At 30.1% G+C, this 21,233-nt stretch overlaps 1 protein-coding gene across 2 annotated transcripts; it reads left to right on the top strand.

Moving 5' to 3' along the window:
- Window positions 1-19,389, top strand: LOC111686428 (transient receptor potential-gamma protein). Of its 2 annotated transcripts, XM_023448787.2 has the most exons (17): window positions 1-34; window positions 9,936-10,144; window positions 10,408-10,776; window positions 10,841-10,983; window positions 11,047-11,236; window positions 11,300-11,482; window positions 12,020-12,131; window positions 12,196-12,318; window positions 12,374-12,532; window positions 12,600-13,008; window positions 13,083-13,199; window positions 13,263-13,458; window positions 13,525-13,719; window positions 13,790-14,015; window positions 14,078-14,716; window positions 14,827-14,945; window positions 17,787-19,389. In XM_023448787.2, the coding sequence occupies exons 3-17, from the start codon at window positions 10,426-10,428 to the stop codon at window positions 18,024-18,026; spliced, it is 3,402 nt and encodes a 1,133-aa protein (XP_023304555.1). In that variant the 5' UTR covers window positions 1-34; window positions 9,936-10,144; window positions 10,408-10,425; the 3' UTR covers window positions 18,027-19,389. The 2 variants fall into 2 exon arrangements, with proteins under 2 accessions (XP_023304555.1, XP_046812493.1); XM_046956537.1 differs by lacking the exons at window positions 1-34; window positions 14,827-14,945 and having other exon boundaries at window positions 10,009-10,144; window positions 14,078-14,759; window positions 17,787-17,916.
- The last annotated feature ends 1,844 nt before the right edge of the window (window positions 19,390-21,233 follow it).

The following is a 21,233-nucleotide window of genomic DNA, read 5'->3' as shown; positions in this document are numbered from 1 at the left end:
AAATGGAGCGAAGTGAAAGCCAACGAAGAAGGCGGTACGTATTAAAATGCAAATAAAGTTTATTCACATTTTGGCAATCTTTTCATCTTATTTGCCATAAATTAAAACTTATTAATATTTCAAAACAATACAATAGGCAATAATAATAATAAAAATAACAATAAAAATGAAAAACGCCACTCTTTTCATTATTTTAAACAATATTTTGGCATAATTAAATAAACAAAATAATTTTTTTTTTTCAATTATTTTTTCGGTGAAAAATTGTTTAATAATTTTTCTCATGCAATAATAACTATATTGTTAGAAATGTCTTAAACAAATTTATAATATTTAAATTTTCACAATTATTTTGTGTTTTTATTTATTTCGTTTTCTTTGAGGAAGTGAGTTAATTTATAATAGGTACAGTTGAAAGTAATTGCGGATAAATTTATAAAAAGTAATTTGTTTTTTTTTTTATTCAAACAACTTGTGGTAGAATTTTAATATTAACATAACTCTTTGAATTTATGTTTGTTTATTTGTTTTTTTTTATAGAATAAGTGTACCTATAACTATTTCCTTTACTATAACTATTCTAAAACAATAGCTGAACTATTTTATGGGAATTTAAGAGTGCAGCATTTCAAAGTGTATGTGATGGAAGTAATTTTTCTATATTTTATAGAAATAATAATGCAGTATGAGTTTTTAAGTTTTTTTTGTTCTTTTCTATTCACTTGCTTTGCGGCAGAAATAATAATGATGTTGATTTGAAGTGCAAAAATACTTGAAATATCTTCGTTTTTTCTCTTCTCTTCATCTTAAGTACCGAGTGCCATATTTTCTTGTAGACTAATTTAACTATACCATTTCTACTATTTTCTTAACTAAATTTTTTGTTTATGGTCCGCCAGTAACTGGCAGACGTTTCGTTCATTATTATTTCTTTTTTAAGTTTTATTTTTTTCCAGGTCAATCAATAAATAGATAACAAACTATACAAGTTTTGTATTGTATTGTGTCCTTTTTCTGTTAATTTTTAAAAATTCTTGGTGAATAGTTTCGAGTATGTGAATACGATGAGAGTTGAATTTTATTTAAGTTAAATTGTACAGAGTTGTGCCATCAGCTTTCAAATGTTTACCGAATGTTCTAGCAAATCATTTGCGATGCTTTTGTGTAGGATCCAGACTATAGACTAGACTCTAGTCCCGACAATAGTACATACTGATATTAGATTAGACTATAGTCCAGAATAGGGTTCTATAGTTAAAACGAAACATCGAATTTTTGCATTTAGTTAAAAGTCGACTTTTCGACTTTTTGCATTTTATGCAAAGTCTATTTTTCGACTTTTTTCAATTAGTTAAAAGTCGACTTTTAGACTTTTAGTATTTTATAAATAGTCGAGTTTTCAATTTTCCGACTTTTCGACTTTTTAAGACTTTTTGACTATTTTCGACTATTTTTTACTTTTTTTTTGAGTTTTTCCTACCATTTTAGAGTTTTTGACTTTTTTCCACTTTTTTTAAAATTTTCGACTATTTTTAACTTTTTTCTACTATTTTTGAGTTTTCGACTTTTTTCGACTGTTTATTTTAGAGTTTTTGACTTCTTTCCACTTTTTTAAAATTTTCGCTTATTTTTGACTTTTTTCTACAATTTTCGAGTTTTCGACCTTTCTCGGCTTTTTATGATTTTTTTTGACTTTTCGAATTTCGGCTTTTACACTTTTTTTGATTTTCATTTACATAGTCGACTTTTCGACTTTTTTCATAGACTATAGTCTAGTTGTTGACTTTTTTGGAACAAAATAGCCGACTTCGACTTTTTCAACAAAAAGTCGATTGTTCGATTTTTCAAAAGTTAATTTATAGAACCCTAGTCCAGAGTATAAACTTATAGTTCATACAATAGATAATACTTTATTTCTGACTATATACTAGAATATAGTCTGAAACATTATTCCAAACTATAGACTAGAATATAGACTATTGATTAGACCTTAGTCCATATTGCAGATAAAACTATAGTTCAGACTAAATACTAGAATATAGTACATACATAGGCTAGACTATAATCAAAATTATAGACCAGACTATCGCATAATTTTCACCTTCCCTCCCCCTTTGGAACCTCGCCTGATTACACTATATTCCAGACTATAGAGTAGTATATAGTTCATAATATAGATTTTACTAATGTCAAGACAAGACTTTAATCTAGACTAGAAGAAGACATTATTCCAAATTATAGACTACAATATGAAACGAACTCTAGTCTAAACTGTGGAGTATAGTTCAGACTATCAACTAGACCCAAGTCCAGATTGTAGATAAAACTCTAGTCCATACTAAATACTAAAATATAGTAGACTATCATCCAAAATATATAGAGAAAAGTTCATACTAGACTATAGATTAGATTAATGACTATACTATGCATTATACAATAGTCCAGACTATTTATGAGACTATAGTCCAGACTATAAACTAGAATTTAGATCAGGCAGTAAGCTCCATTATACTTCAAACTTTATCCTATACTATATAAGAGACTATAGTCCAGAATATATAACAGACTATGGTCTAAATATAGACTAGAGAGTAGTCCAGACATTTTTCAGATAAAATAAACTAAAGTCCCCAGATTTTAGACTAGAATATTGTGCAGACTGTATATTAGACAATAGACCGGACTATGATGTAGACTTCAGCCTAGACTATATACCAGACCAGAAAATAGTCCAGACTAAACTATATACTAGTATAAACTACAAACTATAGCCTCTAGTCCTCACTATAGATTACATTATAATGTAGAATATAGTCCATACTGCACTCTTGTACACTTTAGTCCAGACAATACACTAGATTATAATCAATACAATGGTTCAGACCGTTTATTCTCAAACTCCAGACTGCTAATTATTTTAAAATTAAATTTTTTTATCTAAAATCGGTTTAAAATTATTTTCAAATTTAGGAAATTATGTTTGAGTTTTCAAAATTAAGTTCAAATTTTCGCAATTCTTAGAATTGTCTCAAATTTTAAATTTAAGCTTAAAATAACCTAGAACAGTGAACTTTATCACAAAAAGGTGTATTTTTAGTTATTTTTCAAATTTTCGAAATTAAGTTCAAATTTTCGAAATTAAGTTCAAATTTTAGAAATTCTCAAAATTATCTCAAATTTTTAAATTTAAACTTTAAATAACCTAGAACGGTGAACTTTACCACAAAAAGTCGTACTTTTATTTTTTTTTTCAAATTTTCAAAATTAAGTTAGAATTTTCGAAATTCTCAAAACTATCTCAAAATTTAAATTTAAAATTAAAATAACCTGTAACAGTAAAATTTATATTAAAAATAGCATATTTTTATTTATTTTATAATTTCGAAATTAAATTCGAATTTTCGAAATACTTAGAATTGTGTCAATTTTAATATTTAAGCTTAAAATAATTTTTACTAATGAACTGTATAATCAGAAATGAATATTTCTAACAATTTTCAAATTTCGAAATTAAATTCGAATTTTCGAAATCAAATTCGAATTTTCGAAAATTTCAAAATTATCTCAAATTTAATAATTAAAATAACCTATAATTATGAATTGTAAATTATTTATGATAGTATTTCTCTTTGTAAAAGCATTTCATTACTTTCGTATTGAATTTCTATATGAAATTTTATTAATATTTTCGAAAATCAACCTTAACAAAATTTCCCACCACTGACATGCAACCAATATGTGTTATACATATGTATGTATATAGGTAAATAGTAAAAAAAGCCTGTAGTCACGACCTATGACAACTTCTCTAATATTGGTATAGTTCAACTATTCTTACAAACACATGCTTTCGACTTAAAATGTATTGGTAAAGAGCAAAAAAAAAAAGTTCATTGCACGACAATAATAAGGACACGTACGAACATTTTTTTATGTTAAAACAATAAAAAAGTTAAGTAAAGTTTTTTTTGAAATTTTATATCCATATTTCTTAAGAGGAAAAGCATAAGAGAAGTTTTTGATTAAAATAAAAAAATTTCTTTATAAATAGATTAAATATTAACTTAAATAAAAATCTGTATATACAGTTATATAAGAAAGTTTTTTTAATAAAAATATCTGTCACAATTTGTTTCAGAAAAACAGTGTTCATATGTATGTACATACATACATATGTTTACCTATTTGTTATATGTTCATATTTAACTTTTCCTACTGTCAAAGTTTCATAAGCTATTGGTTTGTTTTGCTGTTGAATTTTAATCTCTACTAGTGTCAATGTCATTTAAATGCCAAATAGTGATAAATAATTTTCTAGTTTTTGTGGTTGTTGTTTATCTACTAATAACATCATTGTTATAGTGTTTACTTTGGATATTTTTTAAAAGGACCAACTGCGATGGTTAGATGATTTAATTTCCGTTTTCCTAATCGATTAATAGAGAAGACTTTTTTCGACAATATAGGCAATAGTACAAAACAAAAACTAGTCATAAGTCAAGGTGAAAGTACAAAACACGCGTTGAGGCGGCAACACTTTTTACGAGTTCTAAACTTATCGCGCGTCAAAAGTTGAAAGTTGCTAAACTTTCGCGTCTGCCCCGTTACAAACAATAGTGTGTAACCTGTAACTTGTTATATGCGTTGTGTACTTCCACCTTCATGGCTATAGACTAGATTTAACTATAGTCTAGACAATAGCATTATCTATTGTAGCCGTGACTAAGAGAGAATATAGTGCATACTATAAACTAGACTGTAGTGCAGATAATAGACTGGACTATATACCTGACAATAGTCTAGACTATATACTAGAATAGATTCCAAAGACTAAGCTCAAGACTTTAGTCCACACTATAAACTAGACTAGACTAAACTCGATTCTAAGCTATATACTAGACTAATGTCCAAGCTAGACTATAGCCCTGACAATAAACTTGATAATAGTCCAAACTATATCGAAGTTCACACTATAGACTAAACTATAGACCAAACATATGGAATGTAGCCGAGACATAGACTACACTATAGTCTAGATTACAGACAAAAATATAATCAGGAATAAAATTCAAACTTTAGTCCAGACTATAGACTAGACTCCTTTACTAGAGTCCAGAAATGAAGTGATAGTCAAACTATAAACGAAAGTCCTGACTATAAACTAGATCCTAATTGAGATTATTGATTAGACTATACTTTAGTCTAGGATCTAGAATAAAGGCCAGACTATCAACTGTACTTAACTTCAGACTACTGACTCGATTATAGTACAGTTTATAGATTAGAGTATAGATCGGACTAGACTGTTTTGACTGTACCACTCTACTCAGATGTAATATATTTCAATTTTAGATCCAGCCTGTAGCAGTGAGAAATCTTAGGATATTATAAAGCTTAAATCCAGATATCTCTCAAAGGTTAGATATGAAGTAGCTGCCAAGGCCTTATCCTTTTCACAGATAGAGCAGGACATTCACATAGAAGATGAAAGACCGTTTTTTTCCTTCCCTGTCTTTGCAACTGCGACAGTGTTCATTGAAAGTTAGCCCAAGCTTACTTGCATGTCTGCCTAGCACCCAGTGTCCTGACATTACTGCTAATAATCTCGATATATCCCGTCTGCTTCGCTTTATAAGGTGTGCAACATTTCACAATATCTTGGCCCCATGTATCTAGGTTATTCCACATATTTTCAGCCTTTTAAAGAAAGAATCTGGGGATACTACTCTTGATAAAACCTAACGAGGTTGCTACTTGAACGGCGTTGGAGATATCAAGAGCAGATTCCATTCCAGCAAGCTCATCTGCCTGTTCATATTCATAACAGTCTCTATGCGCAGGGACCCAAACAAGGGTAATGTCAGACAGGCGACCCAGCCTTGATAGATCCTTCTTGCATTGCTTAACTAATAAGGAAGTGGTAGTATAAGAATTTAGTGAGGGAAGTGCTGCTTGACTATCGACAAAAATTCCTATGTTGCCACGAATATTAGGTAGATAGTGTTGTACCCTGCATGCTGACAATATCGAAAATATGTCACCTTAAAAGACACTACAGTTGTTCGGAAGGCGGTGAGATATATTTATCCCAGCGTCTTCGCAGAACCAACACCACAGCTCATTTTAGAACCATCTGTAAAGATTCTGGTAGTATATTCGCTCGGTAGGTTACCCCTACACCACACGCTCCTGAAAGGAACTCTCACTTTAATAACCCTATCAAAGTCAGGGCTAATATAATCGGCGGTTGGTTGAAGATTGGAGGTAATTGGCTTAAAATCTTAGCGTGTCCATTTGTTTTTGATTTCCAACTTTCGGACGAGTAAAGCCGTGCTGAGCTGCAAGTAGATATGGCCATAATAAAGATCAATAGGTAGGATGTGCTATATACTGTTCAGATCTTCTGAAGGACCTAGTTCTTAGAGCACCTGTTATCCCAATGCATGCTGATCTCTGAACTTTGTATAGCTGATCTACAATATATTTCTTCCAAGTTGAAGTCCACAATACAAGAGATCCATATGTAAGATTAGGACGTACTATAGCTGTGTACATCTATTTAACTATGTTGGGTCCACATTTTATTCCAAACATCTTACGACAGTATAGTAGGCAACCGTTGCCTTCTTGATTCTGTGTTGGATGTTGAGTTTCCATGATAATTTGGAATCTAGTTTTAGAAACTAACTTAAATTTTTATATATATTTGGTCATGTCTAATTTAAAGGGCTAAAACAATAAGTGACTCACCTTAATTTATAACCCTTTATTTTTACTCCCACAATTTCAATAATATTCTAGTCACTGAATATATATATGTATGTGTATATAATATTTGTATATACACACACACACGCCCTTACTAACAGTCGTGAGTGGCTTTTTGTACTATATAATTTCTTAATATATGCAAAAAATGCAACAATTGACCCAGATTTATGTAGAATGCAAAAAAATAACAACAACAACAACTACAAAACAATCCAATACCAATACAACATGTATAGAAAAATACTTTGGAAATACAGTTTCAATGTTCTTCAATGAAAAGATGAGGTGTTCATTTGTTATTTTTCATATGTACATGCATATGTATTGACTGGCAGACAGACGCTTAACCCAATAACACCTTAATGAAATATTCCAAATGTTATAGAATTTCTAAATTTTATAGTTTTTTATAAATTTTAAACAATTGTTGTTTTATTATTGGTCACTTAGGGATTTTACTGTGGTGAAAAATTCAATTATTTATATATCAATCAACAATTTTTGATAATTTATTATATTTAGAGAAGAGAAATCATTGATTTTATTTTGTTGTGTGTTTATGTATATAACAATAATATTATTAAAGTCCCCTTTACAGAAGCTCACAAGTAATATGATCTGTCAAAATTTGGTGTAGAAGCGTACGGATGAAATCCAAGTCCTATTAAGTCAAAACAGCTGTTTCCATCATACTTTATTATTGTGTATACTAATCGTATCAACACTAACCCCCGTATCCATAAAGATTTTTAAAGCTTATTTTAGGTTTATTCCGCACATTTTTCATACAAAATTTGTACAATAAACCACCAACAACTTTATTAAGCACTAGCTATACCCAGTGTGCTTCGCTACTCTAAAAGCAAAATAAAGAAATAAATAAAATAAATAATCATATTCTATTAGTTTCCTAGATAAACGAAATTTTGTATTTAATTCATATGGGAGGCGCAAAGCCCCCCCTTTGAAAGTCTCTTTTAGCTCTAGTAGTTTCTCAGATATACGAATTTTTCTATTTAATTCATATGGGGGCTTCAAGACCCCCCTCGTGATGAAAGTCTGCTCCTTTTTCTCCAAAATGTTCAGATGAATATTGAAGTTCTTGGTGCAAAGTTCGAATAATTTAGTTTAATTAGTTTTCCAGATAAACGAATTTTTGTAATTTATTAATATGGAAAGTACCGCTCCCCTAATGGGAGTCCGTCAATTTATTTCTCCAAATGTTTACATAGATTTTAAAGTTACTCGTGAAAATTTTTAAAATTCTAACTGTAATAGTTTCCAAGATTAATGAATTTTTGTATTTCATTTATATGGGAGGTGCCACGCCTCCTAATGGTTATCCGTCATATCGACACTAAAGTCGCTCCTACAAAATTTGAGGACTCTAACTCTTATATTATCTTAAAGATACGAATTTAATATTTTCTTAAAATGGGCGTGGCATCTCGCCCATCTCGTTCAAGAACTGGCGTTACAATATTTCTGCATGTACGAAATGAACGTGCTAGTTTCAAGGAGTACTACTTCTAGACCATCTGGTGCCTGGGACTCATTTATCTGCTAAAACTCTTTGCGTTCGAAACAAGATGTTTTTGTTATAGTTTCTGATATCCTTACGAACTCGGGCTACAGCTACTCGAGTCTTTCTTATATTTTTTTACAACTATACGTACATATTTTGACAACGGATGTTATTCAAAAAATATACCCACTTTGGTGTCAATTGGTTACAAGCACGTAAAATTTCAAAATGTCTTTTCACCTCTGCGTAAGGTCCTTAGCACTAAGTCGCTGTCATGTAGATCTATTTCTCTTCTCAGTATACGAAGATATTGCGTCTTTTTCCTGGGAATATCAGCTTCCGACTGACCTAGATTCGATTGATTTGTTAGCCTTAGAAAATAAGAATTCTTTAAATATACAAGTGTCGGTCAAAAAAATTATAAAAACATGTAAGAAATTATAGTCGGGCGAGGACGACCATATAATGCTCCACACCTGTTACAAAAAGTAAAATGTGATTTAGTTTTCATAATAAGCCACTGCCCCAGATATACATACATACTTAAGTCATATATTGTTGAATAAATTGTTGACATTTAAGTCCAATTTTAATTTTAATTATAAAATTCACTAGGATCATAAATGCTAGTAAAGAACTTGGTTTTGTAGCTTTTTGTCGAGATACGAGTAAGTATATAAAACATAATTATGAACTTAAAAACCCTATTCGCCGGGTTCTCGTATATGGGGGCTAGGTGAAATAATGAACCGTTGTTAACCATTTCCAATAGGCATCGTCTCTGGTAACATGGAAGATCATGTGATAAATTTCATTGAATTATCTCAAAAATTGCAAACCTGTAGTTTGATTACAAGGTTTAAAAGCCCTATTCGGGGGTTCAGATGAATATGGGGGCTAGGATAAATAATGGACCGATCTCAACCATGTTAAATAGGGGATTATGTTCAAAACTTCATTGAATTATCTTAAAAATTGCGACCTGTAGTTTGATTACAAGGTTTACATGGACGGACGGACAGACGAATATACCGACGGACGGACATAGCTAAATCGACTCAGAAAATGACTATAGTTCCTAAAAACCTACTTATGTCCGGTGACCACTATTTTGTAGAAATATGGGTGATCGACTCAACAAGATCTATGGTGTTGCTGTCACACAGTATTATCGACAATAAATTAAACTTGTTCATCTCTTAATAAATTAAACTCATAAGTGTCAAAAATTGTTATAATTCATATGCTCTTCAAGATCTCTAAAGTAATAGTAATACAAGGTTCTACATATTCGCATATACAACTGTCATAAAAATAATCTAATGTAGAAGTAAAACCTTGAATTAAATATGCGTAAACATGACTTTTCATTCTCATCATGATTATTATTATTTGCTTCCTTCTAACGAAATTGGAAAATAAAGTTCAATAATACAAATCAGATTTTAAATTAATCTGTTGCAAATTTTCCACCATTCAATCAGAAAAATCAACATTATCAACAGTGTAATCAATGTCATGTAGCAAGATGTTTCACAATATGTATGTATGTATGTGTAATCGTATGAAATCTTAAAGATCCTTGATAATATTACTTCGAAGTATTTATTTTGTTGGTTTTTTTCAATCTCTTTTGCAGAAGAAGGAAAAAAATTACATTTTGTCAGCCCGGCACGCAGGAAATCAGTGTTGGCACCCATTTTAAGTAAAATCAAAAATGGCACTGATGCTAACAGTGGTAGTGGTGGCGGGAGTGGAGGTGCTGGTTCCGATACTGAAAAGAAATCCAATGGCACCGACAGTACGGGACATATTAGTGTGCAGATAGAACCGGCTAAAAGGGTCAAGGTAAATAATATGTTTACAATTTTATATACAAATCCATACAGATATACATACATGTGTATGTGTATACATTACGTTAGCTTCGTTTGTAGCGTTTGAATGTTATAAAGTTAATGTGAAGCTGTATAACAGTGACCTGACCTTCAGGTCTACGATTTGTGTATCTTTTACTTAACACACCCAGACAAAAACACACATACACACACCTTGTTTAAACACAAAAAATATAAACTAAACTTTTCTTCTATTTTTACTCTCTTATTTAGCGCCACAGTATACACGGCATGATGGAGGAGGAGAATTGTATAAGGCCTCATCAGGAAATACGTCAATTGACATTGGAAGAAAAGAAATTTCTGTTGGCGGTAGAACGTGGTGATATGGCAGGTACTCGTCGTATGCTGCAAAAAGCCCAAGATACCGACAACATCAATATCAATTGTGTAGATCCTTTGGGCCGTACCGCTCTGCTAATGGCCATTGATAATGAAAATTTAGAAATGGTCGAACTGTTGATTAACTATAATGTCGATACTAAAGATGCTTTACTACATTCCATATCGGAGGAGTTTGTGGAGGCAGTGGAAGTTTTATTGGATCATGAGAATGTCACCTTTCATAGTGAGGGAAATCATGTGGGTTCTTACGATTTCATATCATTTAGTTAGTGTAATAATTAATTAGCATTACTTCCTTTAGAGTTGGGAATCTTCATCGGAGGACACCTCTACCTTTACACCCGATATAACACCCTTAATATTGGCTGCTCATCGTGATAATTATGAAATTATAAAAATTTTACTAGATCGTGGTGCCGTTTTACCCATGCCTCATGATGTGCGGTAACTAAGATTTTAATTTAAAATTATATCATTTTCATTATGTTTCATCTTTCGTTTTCCCAGCTGTGGCTGTGATGAATGTGTTCAATCTCGTCAAGAAGACTCTTTACGTCATTCGCGCTCACGCATTAATGCCTACCGAGCATTGGCCAGCCCAAGTCTGATTGCCTTGTCGTCTAAAGATCCTATTTTAACTGCATTTGAATTGTCATGGGAATTGAGACGTTTAAGTTTTTTGGAACATGAATTTAAGGTTTTAGAAGAGAAATTCAGTTTGTAAAAATGTTTTTTCTTTTAATTTTTTTAAAATTTTCAGAATGAATATCAGGAATTGCGTAAACAATGCCAGGATTTTGCTACAGCTTTACTAGATCATACACGTACATCTCATGAATTGGAAATTTTATTAAATCATGATCCTACCGGTCCAGTTTATGAACATGGTGAACGTATGCATTTAAATCGCTTAAAATTAGCCATTAAACTCAGGCAGAAGAAGGTAAGAGATAGAATGAGACGAGAGTTTGCCATTTCAAAAAAATGGACTGGAGTAAAATTCACTATAGACGACAGAAATAGAAAAATATTATTCCGCCAGAGACTTGATTGAGTAGAGAGTAGAGCCAACTTAATTCGAGGATAGATAGATAGATAGATAGATAGATAGATAGATAGATAGATAGATAGATAGATAGATAGATAGATAGATAGATAGATAGGTAGGTAGATAGGTAGATAGGTAGATAGATAGATAGATAGATAGATAGATAGATAGATAGATAGATAGATAGATAGATAGATAGATAGATAGATAGATAGATAGATAGATAGATAGATAGATAAATAAATAGATAGATAGATTTGGCTAGATTATAGACGACTTGGTCTAACTACAGAATAGTACATTTAATCAGTTTAAAACGGTGTGGACTTAACTTTACCTTTGTGGGTTTTCAAGTTCTTTAAAGTAGTGAATATATCGGACTACAGCCGATTTCTTAATGAAAAAACTACTTACAATGTTTTATAATTTCAGTTCGTTGCCCATCCTAATGTACAGCAACTTTTAGCTAGTATATGGTATGAAGGTTTACCCGGATTCCGGCGCAAAAATATGGCTCTACAAGCATTGGATATAATAAGAATAGGTATTATTTAGAAAAACCATAATTTTAAAGATGTCTTGAAAATAACATTAAATTAAAATTTTAGGTATGATGTTTCCCATATTCTCATTGGCTTACATATTGGCACCTTACTCTAGTATTGGACAAACTATGAGAAAACCTTTTATAAAATTTATATGTCATAGTGCCTCATATTTTACATTCTTGTGTAAGTATTAACTGAAATTTGTCAAGAAAGAGCTAAAAAAACCATTTAACTTTAGTTTTATTAATGCTGGCTTCACAACGTATTGAGACATTTATTGGTGGCTGGTGGTTTTGGTCCGATTCGAATTCTATGGTACATGAGGAGGAAGAATTGCCCACCAAAAGAGGAGCTAAACCCACCTTTATAGAATGGTTAATACTATCATGGGTTAGTGGTAAGTTGAATGTTAAGAATATTTGTTAGCAATAATAAAATTTCGCAATAATTTTCCAAATTTATAGGTTTAATATGGAGCGAAGTGAAACAATTGTGGGATGTAGGTTTGCAGGAGTATTTAAATGATATGTGGAATGTTATAGATTTTGTTACCAATTCACTGTACGTTGCTACGGTGGCCTTAAGGGTCGTATCATTTTTTCAAGTACAAAAAGAAATGATAACTAATCCACATGCAACCGATCTACCGCGTGAGCGTTGGGATACCTGGGATCCAATGCTTATATCGGAAGGTCTCTTTAGTGCGGCCAACATTTTCAGTAGCCTCAAATTGGTTTACATATTCTCGGTAAATCCACATTTGGGACCACTGCAGGTGTCATTGTCACGCATGGTCATGGATATTATGAAATTTTTCTTTTTGTATGTTCTGGTCTTATTTGCATTTGGCAGTGGTCTAAATCAATTGTTGTGGTGAGTGGTTATACATATATATTTGGAAATACATATACATATAGAATGGGATTCTGAAAATATATTTTCATTAGGTATTATGCTGATTTGGAAAAGAAACGCTGTCCTGAGGTTTCACCTCATAATGTTTTGATTAACTTAAATGGTACCACAGATCCTAATGCCTGCATAGTGTGGCGCAGATTTTCCAAGTAGGTTTTGTGTTGTAATTTTAAAGTATTTTCTATATATGAAGTCTTTTACGTTATAAATAGTCTCTTCGAGACCACACAAACCCTATTCTGGGCTGTGTTTGGTTTAATCGATTTGGATAGTTTTGAATTGGATGGCATTAAGATTTTTACCCGTTTCTGGGGCATGCTTATGTTTGGCACTTATTCTGTGATTAATATAGTGGTTTTATTGAATCTTTTAATAGCCATGATGAATCATTCCTATCAATTGATATCGGTAAAAAAATCCTTCCTAAATTTCTGTAATTAAACCAAAGTAATAATGTTGATTTTACTTTTTTAGGAACGTGCTGATGTTGAATGGAAATTTGCTAGATCTAAATTATGGATTAGTTACTTTGAAGAGGGTGGCACTTGTCCACCGCCTTTCAATATAATTCCCACGCCAAAATCAATATGGTATGCATTTAAATGGTCTAGGAGAGTGTTCTGTAGTGGTTCCTCGGCAGCCAGAAGAGAACATCTTAAGACAATAAGGGTAAGCAAACAGCTAGAGAAGAAAACCAAAACTTTTAATATATATTTTCGCTTATCTGTTCCCATCTCAGCGTAAAGCCCAACAGGCAAATGATCGTGATTTTAAATATCAGCAAATAATGCGAAATCTAGTTAGACGTTATGTGACTGTAGAACAACGTAAAGCTGAATCTCAAGGTGTTACCGAAGATGATGTCAATGAAATTAAACAAGATATTTCGGCATTCCGCTGTGAACTAGTGGAGATACTCAAGAACAGTGGCATGGATACCAATGTTACATCAGGACAAGGGGGAGGTAAGTTAAAACCTTAAATGATCTCTAAAAACATATTTTTAATGAATACTTTGTTTTAAAAGCTGGTGGTAAAAAGAATCGTCAAAAAGAACGACGTCTAATGAAAGGTTTCAACATAGCACCACCGGGTTCAACCGGTTCCTTGGCTCCGGTGGCCGAATTCTCCACCTCACTGGATAATTTCGATCAACAACATGAGATATTAACCTCAACACTTTCGAATCTCTTTCATCCCTCAACATTTATGCATAAAAAGGCCACTTTTTGTGCCAGTGATAGCTGTAGTATGGAATCACCACCACCAACCACTCTGTCTTCGACTACCACCATGAATACAGTGCAGTCGACCAACAAATACAATAAGTCCACTTTAAAACCCTATAACAAACGTATAGCGGGTCATAAAAAGAAATGGGGTACTTTGATAGAGGCCGCCAAAGTGGGTAATGTTTCGAAAATGTTAGGACGTTCCAAGTCCGAGGATTCTGTTTGTAATTCTTCGAATAACTCTTCACCGGTACACGGTCAAGTACGGGTAACATATTCACAAAATTGTGGTGGTTCCAACTACTACAATCCCAATGAGGTGCGTCATCATAATTTATCACAAAATAAGGATCATCTAACACCCAACCATATTGTACCGGGTGTGAGTGTAGCAGGTGCCACAGCAGGTACACATTTCTTTCACACCACTACGGGTAAATGAATGAATGAAATTTTTTTTCTTTCAAAAATGAAAAGGTATGTGACTTTATTTTTTTGTTTTCCCTTTCGTTTTTTTGTTCTCTTTTGATGTGACGCTTGATAGGTCTTACTGCTATTGCCGCTTTAAAAAAGAAACGTAAAAAGTTTTCATCTAGTAAAAATATTTGTCCTGTCAATGAATCTATCTCAGCTAGTAATGCCGTGGATCTTTTAAGCGATAAGGTTTTGTATATTTATAGTTAAAAAAAAAAACAAAAATATGCACAAGAAATCACAAAGCATATTGTGTTAAGATAATAATAATATCTTTTGTATAACTACACTTAATATAATTTATGTAAATTGTTTAAGCATCCTCCCTTCCTCTCCAAGCAAAAATTGCATTAAATTATGCTAATAGACGTTAATTTAATTCACCTTTAAGTGTTTAATACTGTACGTATTGCACCCACCAAAAGACAACAAAAAGAAATTTAGTTTTGAAATTTTTTTAAACTTTTTAGTTTAGAAATGCATGTGTTTTTTTAAATTTCTCATAATTTATAAACATTTTAGAATTTATCATCATTTTTTGAAATGCCTCCTTGCATGATATCTACACCATTTCCAATAGTATATCAGAACTTTCCAAATTGAATTTCAGAATATTCTAATTATATTTCAGAAACTTTTAATTATGTTTAAGAAATATATTTGATATTTCACAAAATTCTAATTATATTTCAGAACTATCTAGTTATATTTCAGAAATTTTTAATAATATTTCAGAAATTCCAATTGTATTTCAGAAATTTCCATTTGTATTTCAAAATTTTCCATTGTTCTTTTCAGAAAATTTAACTTAAACATTAATTCCAATTGTATTTCAGAAATTTCCAATTGTATTTTAAAAATTTAATTTGTGTTTCACAATTTTTCATTTCTACTTCAGAAATTCAGAATTTTCATGTAAAATTTCTGAAATTTAAATGGAAAATTCTCAAATATAAAAGGAAAGTTCTGATAAGCAATTGGAATTATTATTTAAGTTAAATTAAATTTTTCTAAAATAATAATGGAAAATTCTGAAATACAATTGTAAATTTCTGAATTATAACTAGAAATTTCTGTTATATAATTGGACGTTTCTGAAATATAATTAAAAATTTCTGAAATAAAAAACATATTTCTGAAATATAATTAAGATTTTCTGAAATATATTTTTGAAATACAATTGGAAATTTCTGAAAAATAACTAGAAATTTCTGAAACATAATTAGAAATTTCTGAAATTCAATTGGAAAGTTTTCATATACAATTGGCAATGGTGTAGAGGTAGAAACTTTATTTGTTTAAAACGATAATTGAATTTTTACAATTTTCTTAAATTTATGCATTTATTTAGATTGTATTCGATAGCTATATGTGTTTTCTTAAACGCTCAGCGATGTGATATTATATCGGGAACCCTTCCAGTTGTTCAAACATATTTGGTGGAAGTTAGATAAATTGAAAAAATATTCGAAATAACTTGAGGAATTTTGGACTAATTCATGCAAAAGGAAGAAGAAAAAGAGCTCTGCTTATAGGTGGAAGTACACAATACGCGTTAAGGCGGCACCGCGTTTTACGCTGCAAGTTACACACCTTGCGTCATTTTGAACTTTCATTTGGGGTTTTTAAGGTTATTACTGTTTAAAAATCCGAAGTTTAAGTTTTTTTATTTTTTTAATAGTTTTCTTCTATTGTTGGTGAAATTTATTTAATTTTAGTTGATTCTTAATCTATATTAAACAAAATACAACCCTGATCAGCTACCAACACATCAAAAGTTGCAAAACTTTTCGCGCCAGACGCCTGACAAACTTCAGTGTGTAACTTGATAAATGAAAATAAACTTCAACTTTTTTTTGACAGAAGACTACTTCCACTTTAAAGCTGGAGGTCCACACGACGCGTTCTACTCTTTATCGCATTTTATGCGTAGAATCAATGTATTTGTATGTTGAAAATTACAAGCACAAAGGCGTAGAATGCTTAAAGTATATTTGTATATACTTTTATAAGCGTCACAAGCGACAAACGAACATATCAGCTGATTTTGACTTTTAATATTCTTAATTATTCAATTTGAATAAAATAAAATGAGTTTAATGATGAAAAATATATAAAAGCTGTAGAAAAAAGGAATTTTTTTATTAAAATAAAAAATTTACGCTTAAAAAGCGTCGCATATAACTTGAAGCGTAGAACGCGAAATAGATATGAAAAGCACGTAATGCTTTGACGCGTAGTGTGGACTTCCGGCTTAAGATCGCCACTCATTAGATGAAGTTCCTTTTCGTAACTAAAGAGTTCTATAAATCTTCTTTAAAACATTCGACCTTTGTCTATAAATCTACTTCAGAACAATCGACTTTTGTCTAAAAAACTGCATTAGAACAGTCGACGTTTGTTAAAATGCCGAAAAATCGACTACTTTTTGAAAAAAGGCAAATATTTAGAAAAATTAAAACCTGGAACTTAATATTTAAACTAAATGTTCTAACTATAAAGAAAAATATTGATTTTAATTTAAAAAAAACATTTTCGAGTTCGTCTTTAGCCCAAGGTCACTTTCGAAATACAATTTCAAATTTAAACGATTTTTACATATTGATATGTTACTCTAGGAAACGTTACGTTTTGTACTAAATTGGATCCAATTATAGAAAGCTGCTGATGTAGCAAATTTGTTAACAGACCAATAGTCCAATTCACAATCGGTGTTGTACGGTTTTATCCTACAACCGTACAACACAACGATACAATATAGATTGTAAATTGGACAAATATGTACTCGTTTTAAGAACACTTTGTACTAGTTTTAAGAACACTTTGTTGCTTATATTTTCTAGTTCTGTTCCATTTTTTGCATGTCTCCCTTAGTCAATGTTAAATGCACTATAAGCTTAGCACTTAATAATTACCTATTTGCACTAGTTTTTATAAAATATATAATATTATTTCATTTTTACTCAAAATAACTAAAAATTTCTTTTAATGTTTTACATCCTATCCAAATAAAAAAATCCAAACCCAAAGGCTTTAAAGCGTGTCTCTAGCTATCCAGCAACCGATGGTAATGCTCAAAATAAAGATGCAACACATGTGGCTAAGCCGCGTCGTCATGAACAGACCCAAAGTCAACATGACTCAGTGGAGACCTCAACAGAATTTACACTCTCCAATGAGATACAACATTTGGATCCATCCAATACATCTGTGAATTCACGCGAACCATTAATTAGCAGTAATTTTGCTTCAACAGGTGTGATTAATTAAAGACGTCAAACATACACACATACACACACATTAAGGAAAATTAATTTATGAATATGTGAAGAATCACAAAACAAATTTATATCAAAACATTAGTCTAAAGTTTAAAACAAAAGGAATGAAAGACATACGACAACAAAGCATTGTATGGATGGAAATGGTAGACTAACGATCTATCTATCGATCGATCGAGTTGATGTTTGAACATGATGATCATTATAAACAAAATAACACAATAACTAGAAATGAAAAATACAAACAATGCTGCCCATTTGGAACACTGCCGTTTCCAGACAAAAAATAAAATCAAATAAAAATTTATCAATTAAAATGAAATGAAAACACCACAGAACAACAGACAACTATTTAAACGTAAATACATACATATATCAAAAATATATGTGAAATTAAATAAATAAACAAACAATAAAATTATAATTAATATTATACATTGAAAACTCACCTTCATTTGTTTATCCCTCACTCTTGCTTCCCGAAACACAAACCATTTGGATAAAACAATAACATTAGAGTGTTGCAAGGTTGTATGTAGGAAACTCCTAATAAATTATCAATACATTCTTTTGAAGCACTCTTCTATTACAGACATTCGACTTAAATTCTAATCATATCCTCTTCCTGGATTATAAACAAATTTTGTTAAACAAAATTCGCACATTAACATTTTAATAACGAGAATAACAACATTTTATAAACAAAAAACTTTTAAACTTTTAACCACCTATTAACCAATCAAACTCTCATCACCCTAAATACGTCCATGTTGAATTTAAGCACAATATTAAAAACAACCCAAAAACTAAGAAAAACGCTAAAATATAATAATAATAATAATAATAATAATAATAATAAAAGTAGTATAATTTATAATACGCAATATTAAAATACATTTATACTCGTCTAACATTTTGGTACTAAATAGTATTAAATGTTTAACATATCACTGATCATATCACAGCGAATCGTAAATCATATATACTATTTAATATAACGGTATTTATCGCACAATACATACATACATATATACATACATATATACTCGCATCAATCAAATAGCTAAAAAATGAAAAATGCATGGAACAAATACTCAAAGAACGCACAACGAATCATTTTCATTCATGTATTTTTTTTTATATTTTTCTAAACTAAAATATCATTTAATACTTTCCGATTCTGGCAATACTAATGTTGGAATAGATCAACCATTTTTGTTTGATTACTGATCCCGTAAAAACCATGTCGTCGCTCATGATGATAACAAGTTCGAGTTCAGTTCTAGTTCTATTTCAGTTCTAGTTTAGTTCCAGTTCAGTTCTAGTTCAGTTCTAGTTCAGTTCCAGTTCAGTTCTAGCTCAGTTCTAGTTCAGTTCAGTTCTAGTTCAGTTCTAGTTCAGTTCTAGTTCAGTTCTAGTTCAGTTCTAGTTCAGTTCTAGTTCAGTTCTAGTTCAGTTCTAGTTCAGTTCTAGTTCAGTTCTAGTTCAGTTCTAGTTCAGTTCTAGTTCAGTTCTAGTTCAGTTCTAGTTCAGTTCTAGTTCAGTTCTAGTTCAGTTCTAGTTCAGTTCTTGTTCAGTTCTAGTTCAGTTCTAGTAACATGAAAGCATTTATAATTTTGGTATCTATAAAGGCAATTAAATTTTATTTCCCAAATTTAAAAAATTAAACTCAAATTTATATTTAATATTTCTTTTATCTAATAAACATTATCTCTATCATTTATCACTACATTATACAGCATTGTATACATTTATAGTTTTCTAACGATATACACCAAAAATTAAAAAAAAACAATATCATATCAATGGTAAAAGTTGCCTTAGAATCAAATTTTCTTTATGGGTTTTTTGTAAAATTTACAAAAAGGAAAAAAATGAATTAAAAAACAAATAAACACAAGGAAGTAGCAATTAATAAAAAAACCAAATAATAAATAAAAATAACGAAACAATTTTGGAAGAGCATTTAATAAAAGAAGAATTAATAATAAAAAAACATAAAACCCACAATATAAAAGCAAATAAAATATAAGCGTTGCAATATATACTAACAACAAAAAAACAATATGTATACTCAACAATAACAACAAACATACAAAAATAATAAAATTAATAAATATTTTATACACTGATTTTAAACAACAACCAAAGAAACAAACGAACAACAAACATTTAAACCAACAAAAGAAAAAAACAATAGTTAATAATATTAAAAAAAATAGAAACCAAAGAAAATATTAGCGAACAGGAACACAAACTTAACAATTTATTTAAGCGACTATAGAAAAAAATAAATTATTATTAAAACTATTAAATATATATTTTAAAGAAAAAGAATACAAAACCTACAAAAGTAAGAGCGTATTTTAAATTTTAGATAAAATGTTTTTGTCTTTGTAGTGCGAGTTTTTTGAAAAAAGAAAAACTAAATAAAAAACCAAAAACTTAGTTTAAATAAAATATTAAGAAATATTTATATATATTTTACCTAATTAAGTTTTAATTATTTTTGGGTTAATAATATAATTGGTGTTTTAACTGTTTGATTGCTGTTTAAATTTAAGTTATTTATAGGATTTATAAGAATTTGGTTCTTAATTTATTTTAATTAATTTATTTTGATTTGAATTAAATTTCCAAACATTCCATTCCTAGCAAATCCTTTTTCAAAATTTTAATGAAACTTTTAAATATTTGAAATTTGTAAAAATATTAATGTAATGTAATTTCTAATTCAATTTTAAAAGAGAATGGTTTAAAAAGCCTTTTATTCTTGTTTTAATTTGTATTATTTATAAAACAAAATAGTAAAATAAACCAAAGATAAGCACAGTTGCTAAAAAAATAAAAATATATAGAATATAAACTAAATAAATGGAAATACTATTAATATTATATAAAATATATTGTTATTTGCACAACAAAAAATAATAGAAAAACGGAAAATATTAATAAAAGGATATAATAAAATTAAAAACATTTAATATCTTTTTCTATAAATAGATACATAGATATATAGATAGATAGATAGATAGATAGATAGATAGATAGATAGATAGATAGATAGATAGATAGATAGATAGATAGATAGATAGATAGATAGATAGATAGATAGATAGATAGGTGGATAGACAGACAGATAGACAGATAGAGAGATTATTATATTAATAAAAGGATATAATAAAATTAAAAACAT

Source organism: Lucilia cuprina, chromosome 2 (assembly GCF_022045245.1).
Source record: "Lucilia cuprina isolate Lc7/37 chromosome 2, ASM2204524v1, whole genome shotgun sequence".
In the NCBI taxonomy this organism is placed as follows: domain Eukaryota; kingdom Metazoa; phylum Arthropoda; class Insecta; order Diptera; family Calliphoridae; genus Lucilia; species Lucilia cuprina.
Note: the sequence above shows the minus strand (reverse complement) of the source record. Positions and strands in the feature narration are given on the sequence as shown.

Excerpts from the sequence above, each read along its gene's own strand:
- LOC111686428 (XM_023448787.2), top strand. The coding sequence starts at position 10,426 with ATGATGGAGGAGGAGAATTGTATAAGGCCTCATCAGGAAATACGTCAA. Across the intron at positions 12,533-12,599 it reads AATACTATCATGGGTTAGTG|GTTTAATATGGAGCGAAGTG; the intron begins GTAAGTTGAATG and ends CCAAATTTATAG. Across the intron at positions 13,720-13,789 it reads AACATCTTAAGACAATAAGG|CGTAAAGCCCAACAGGCAAA; the intron begins GTAAGCAAACAG and ends TTCCCATCTCAG.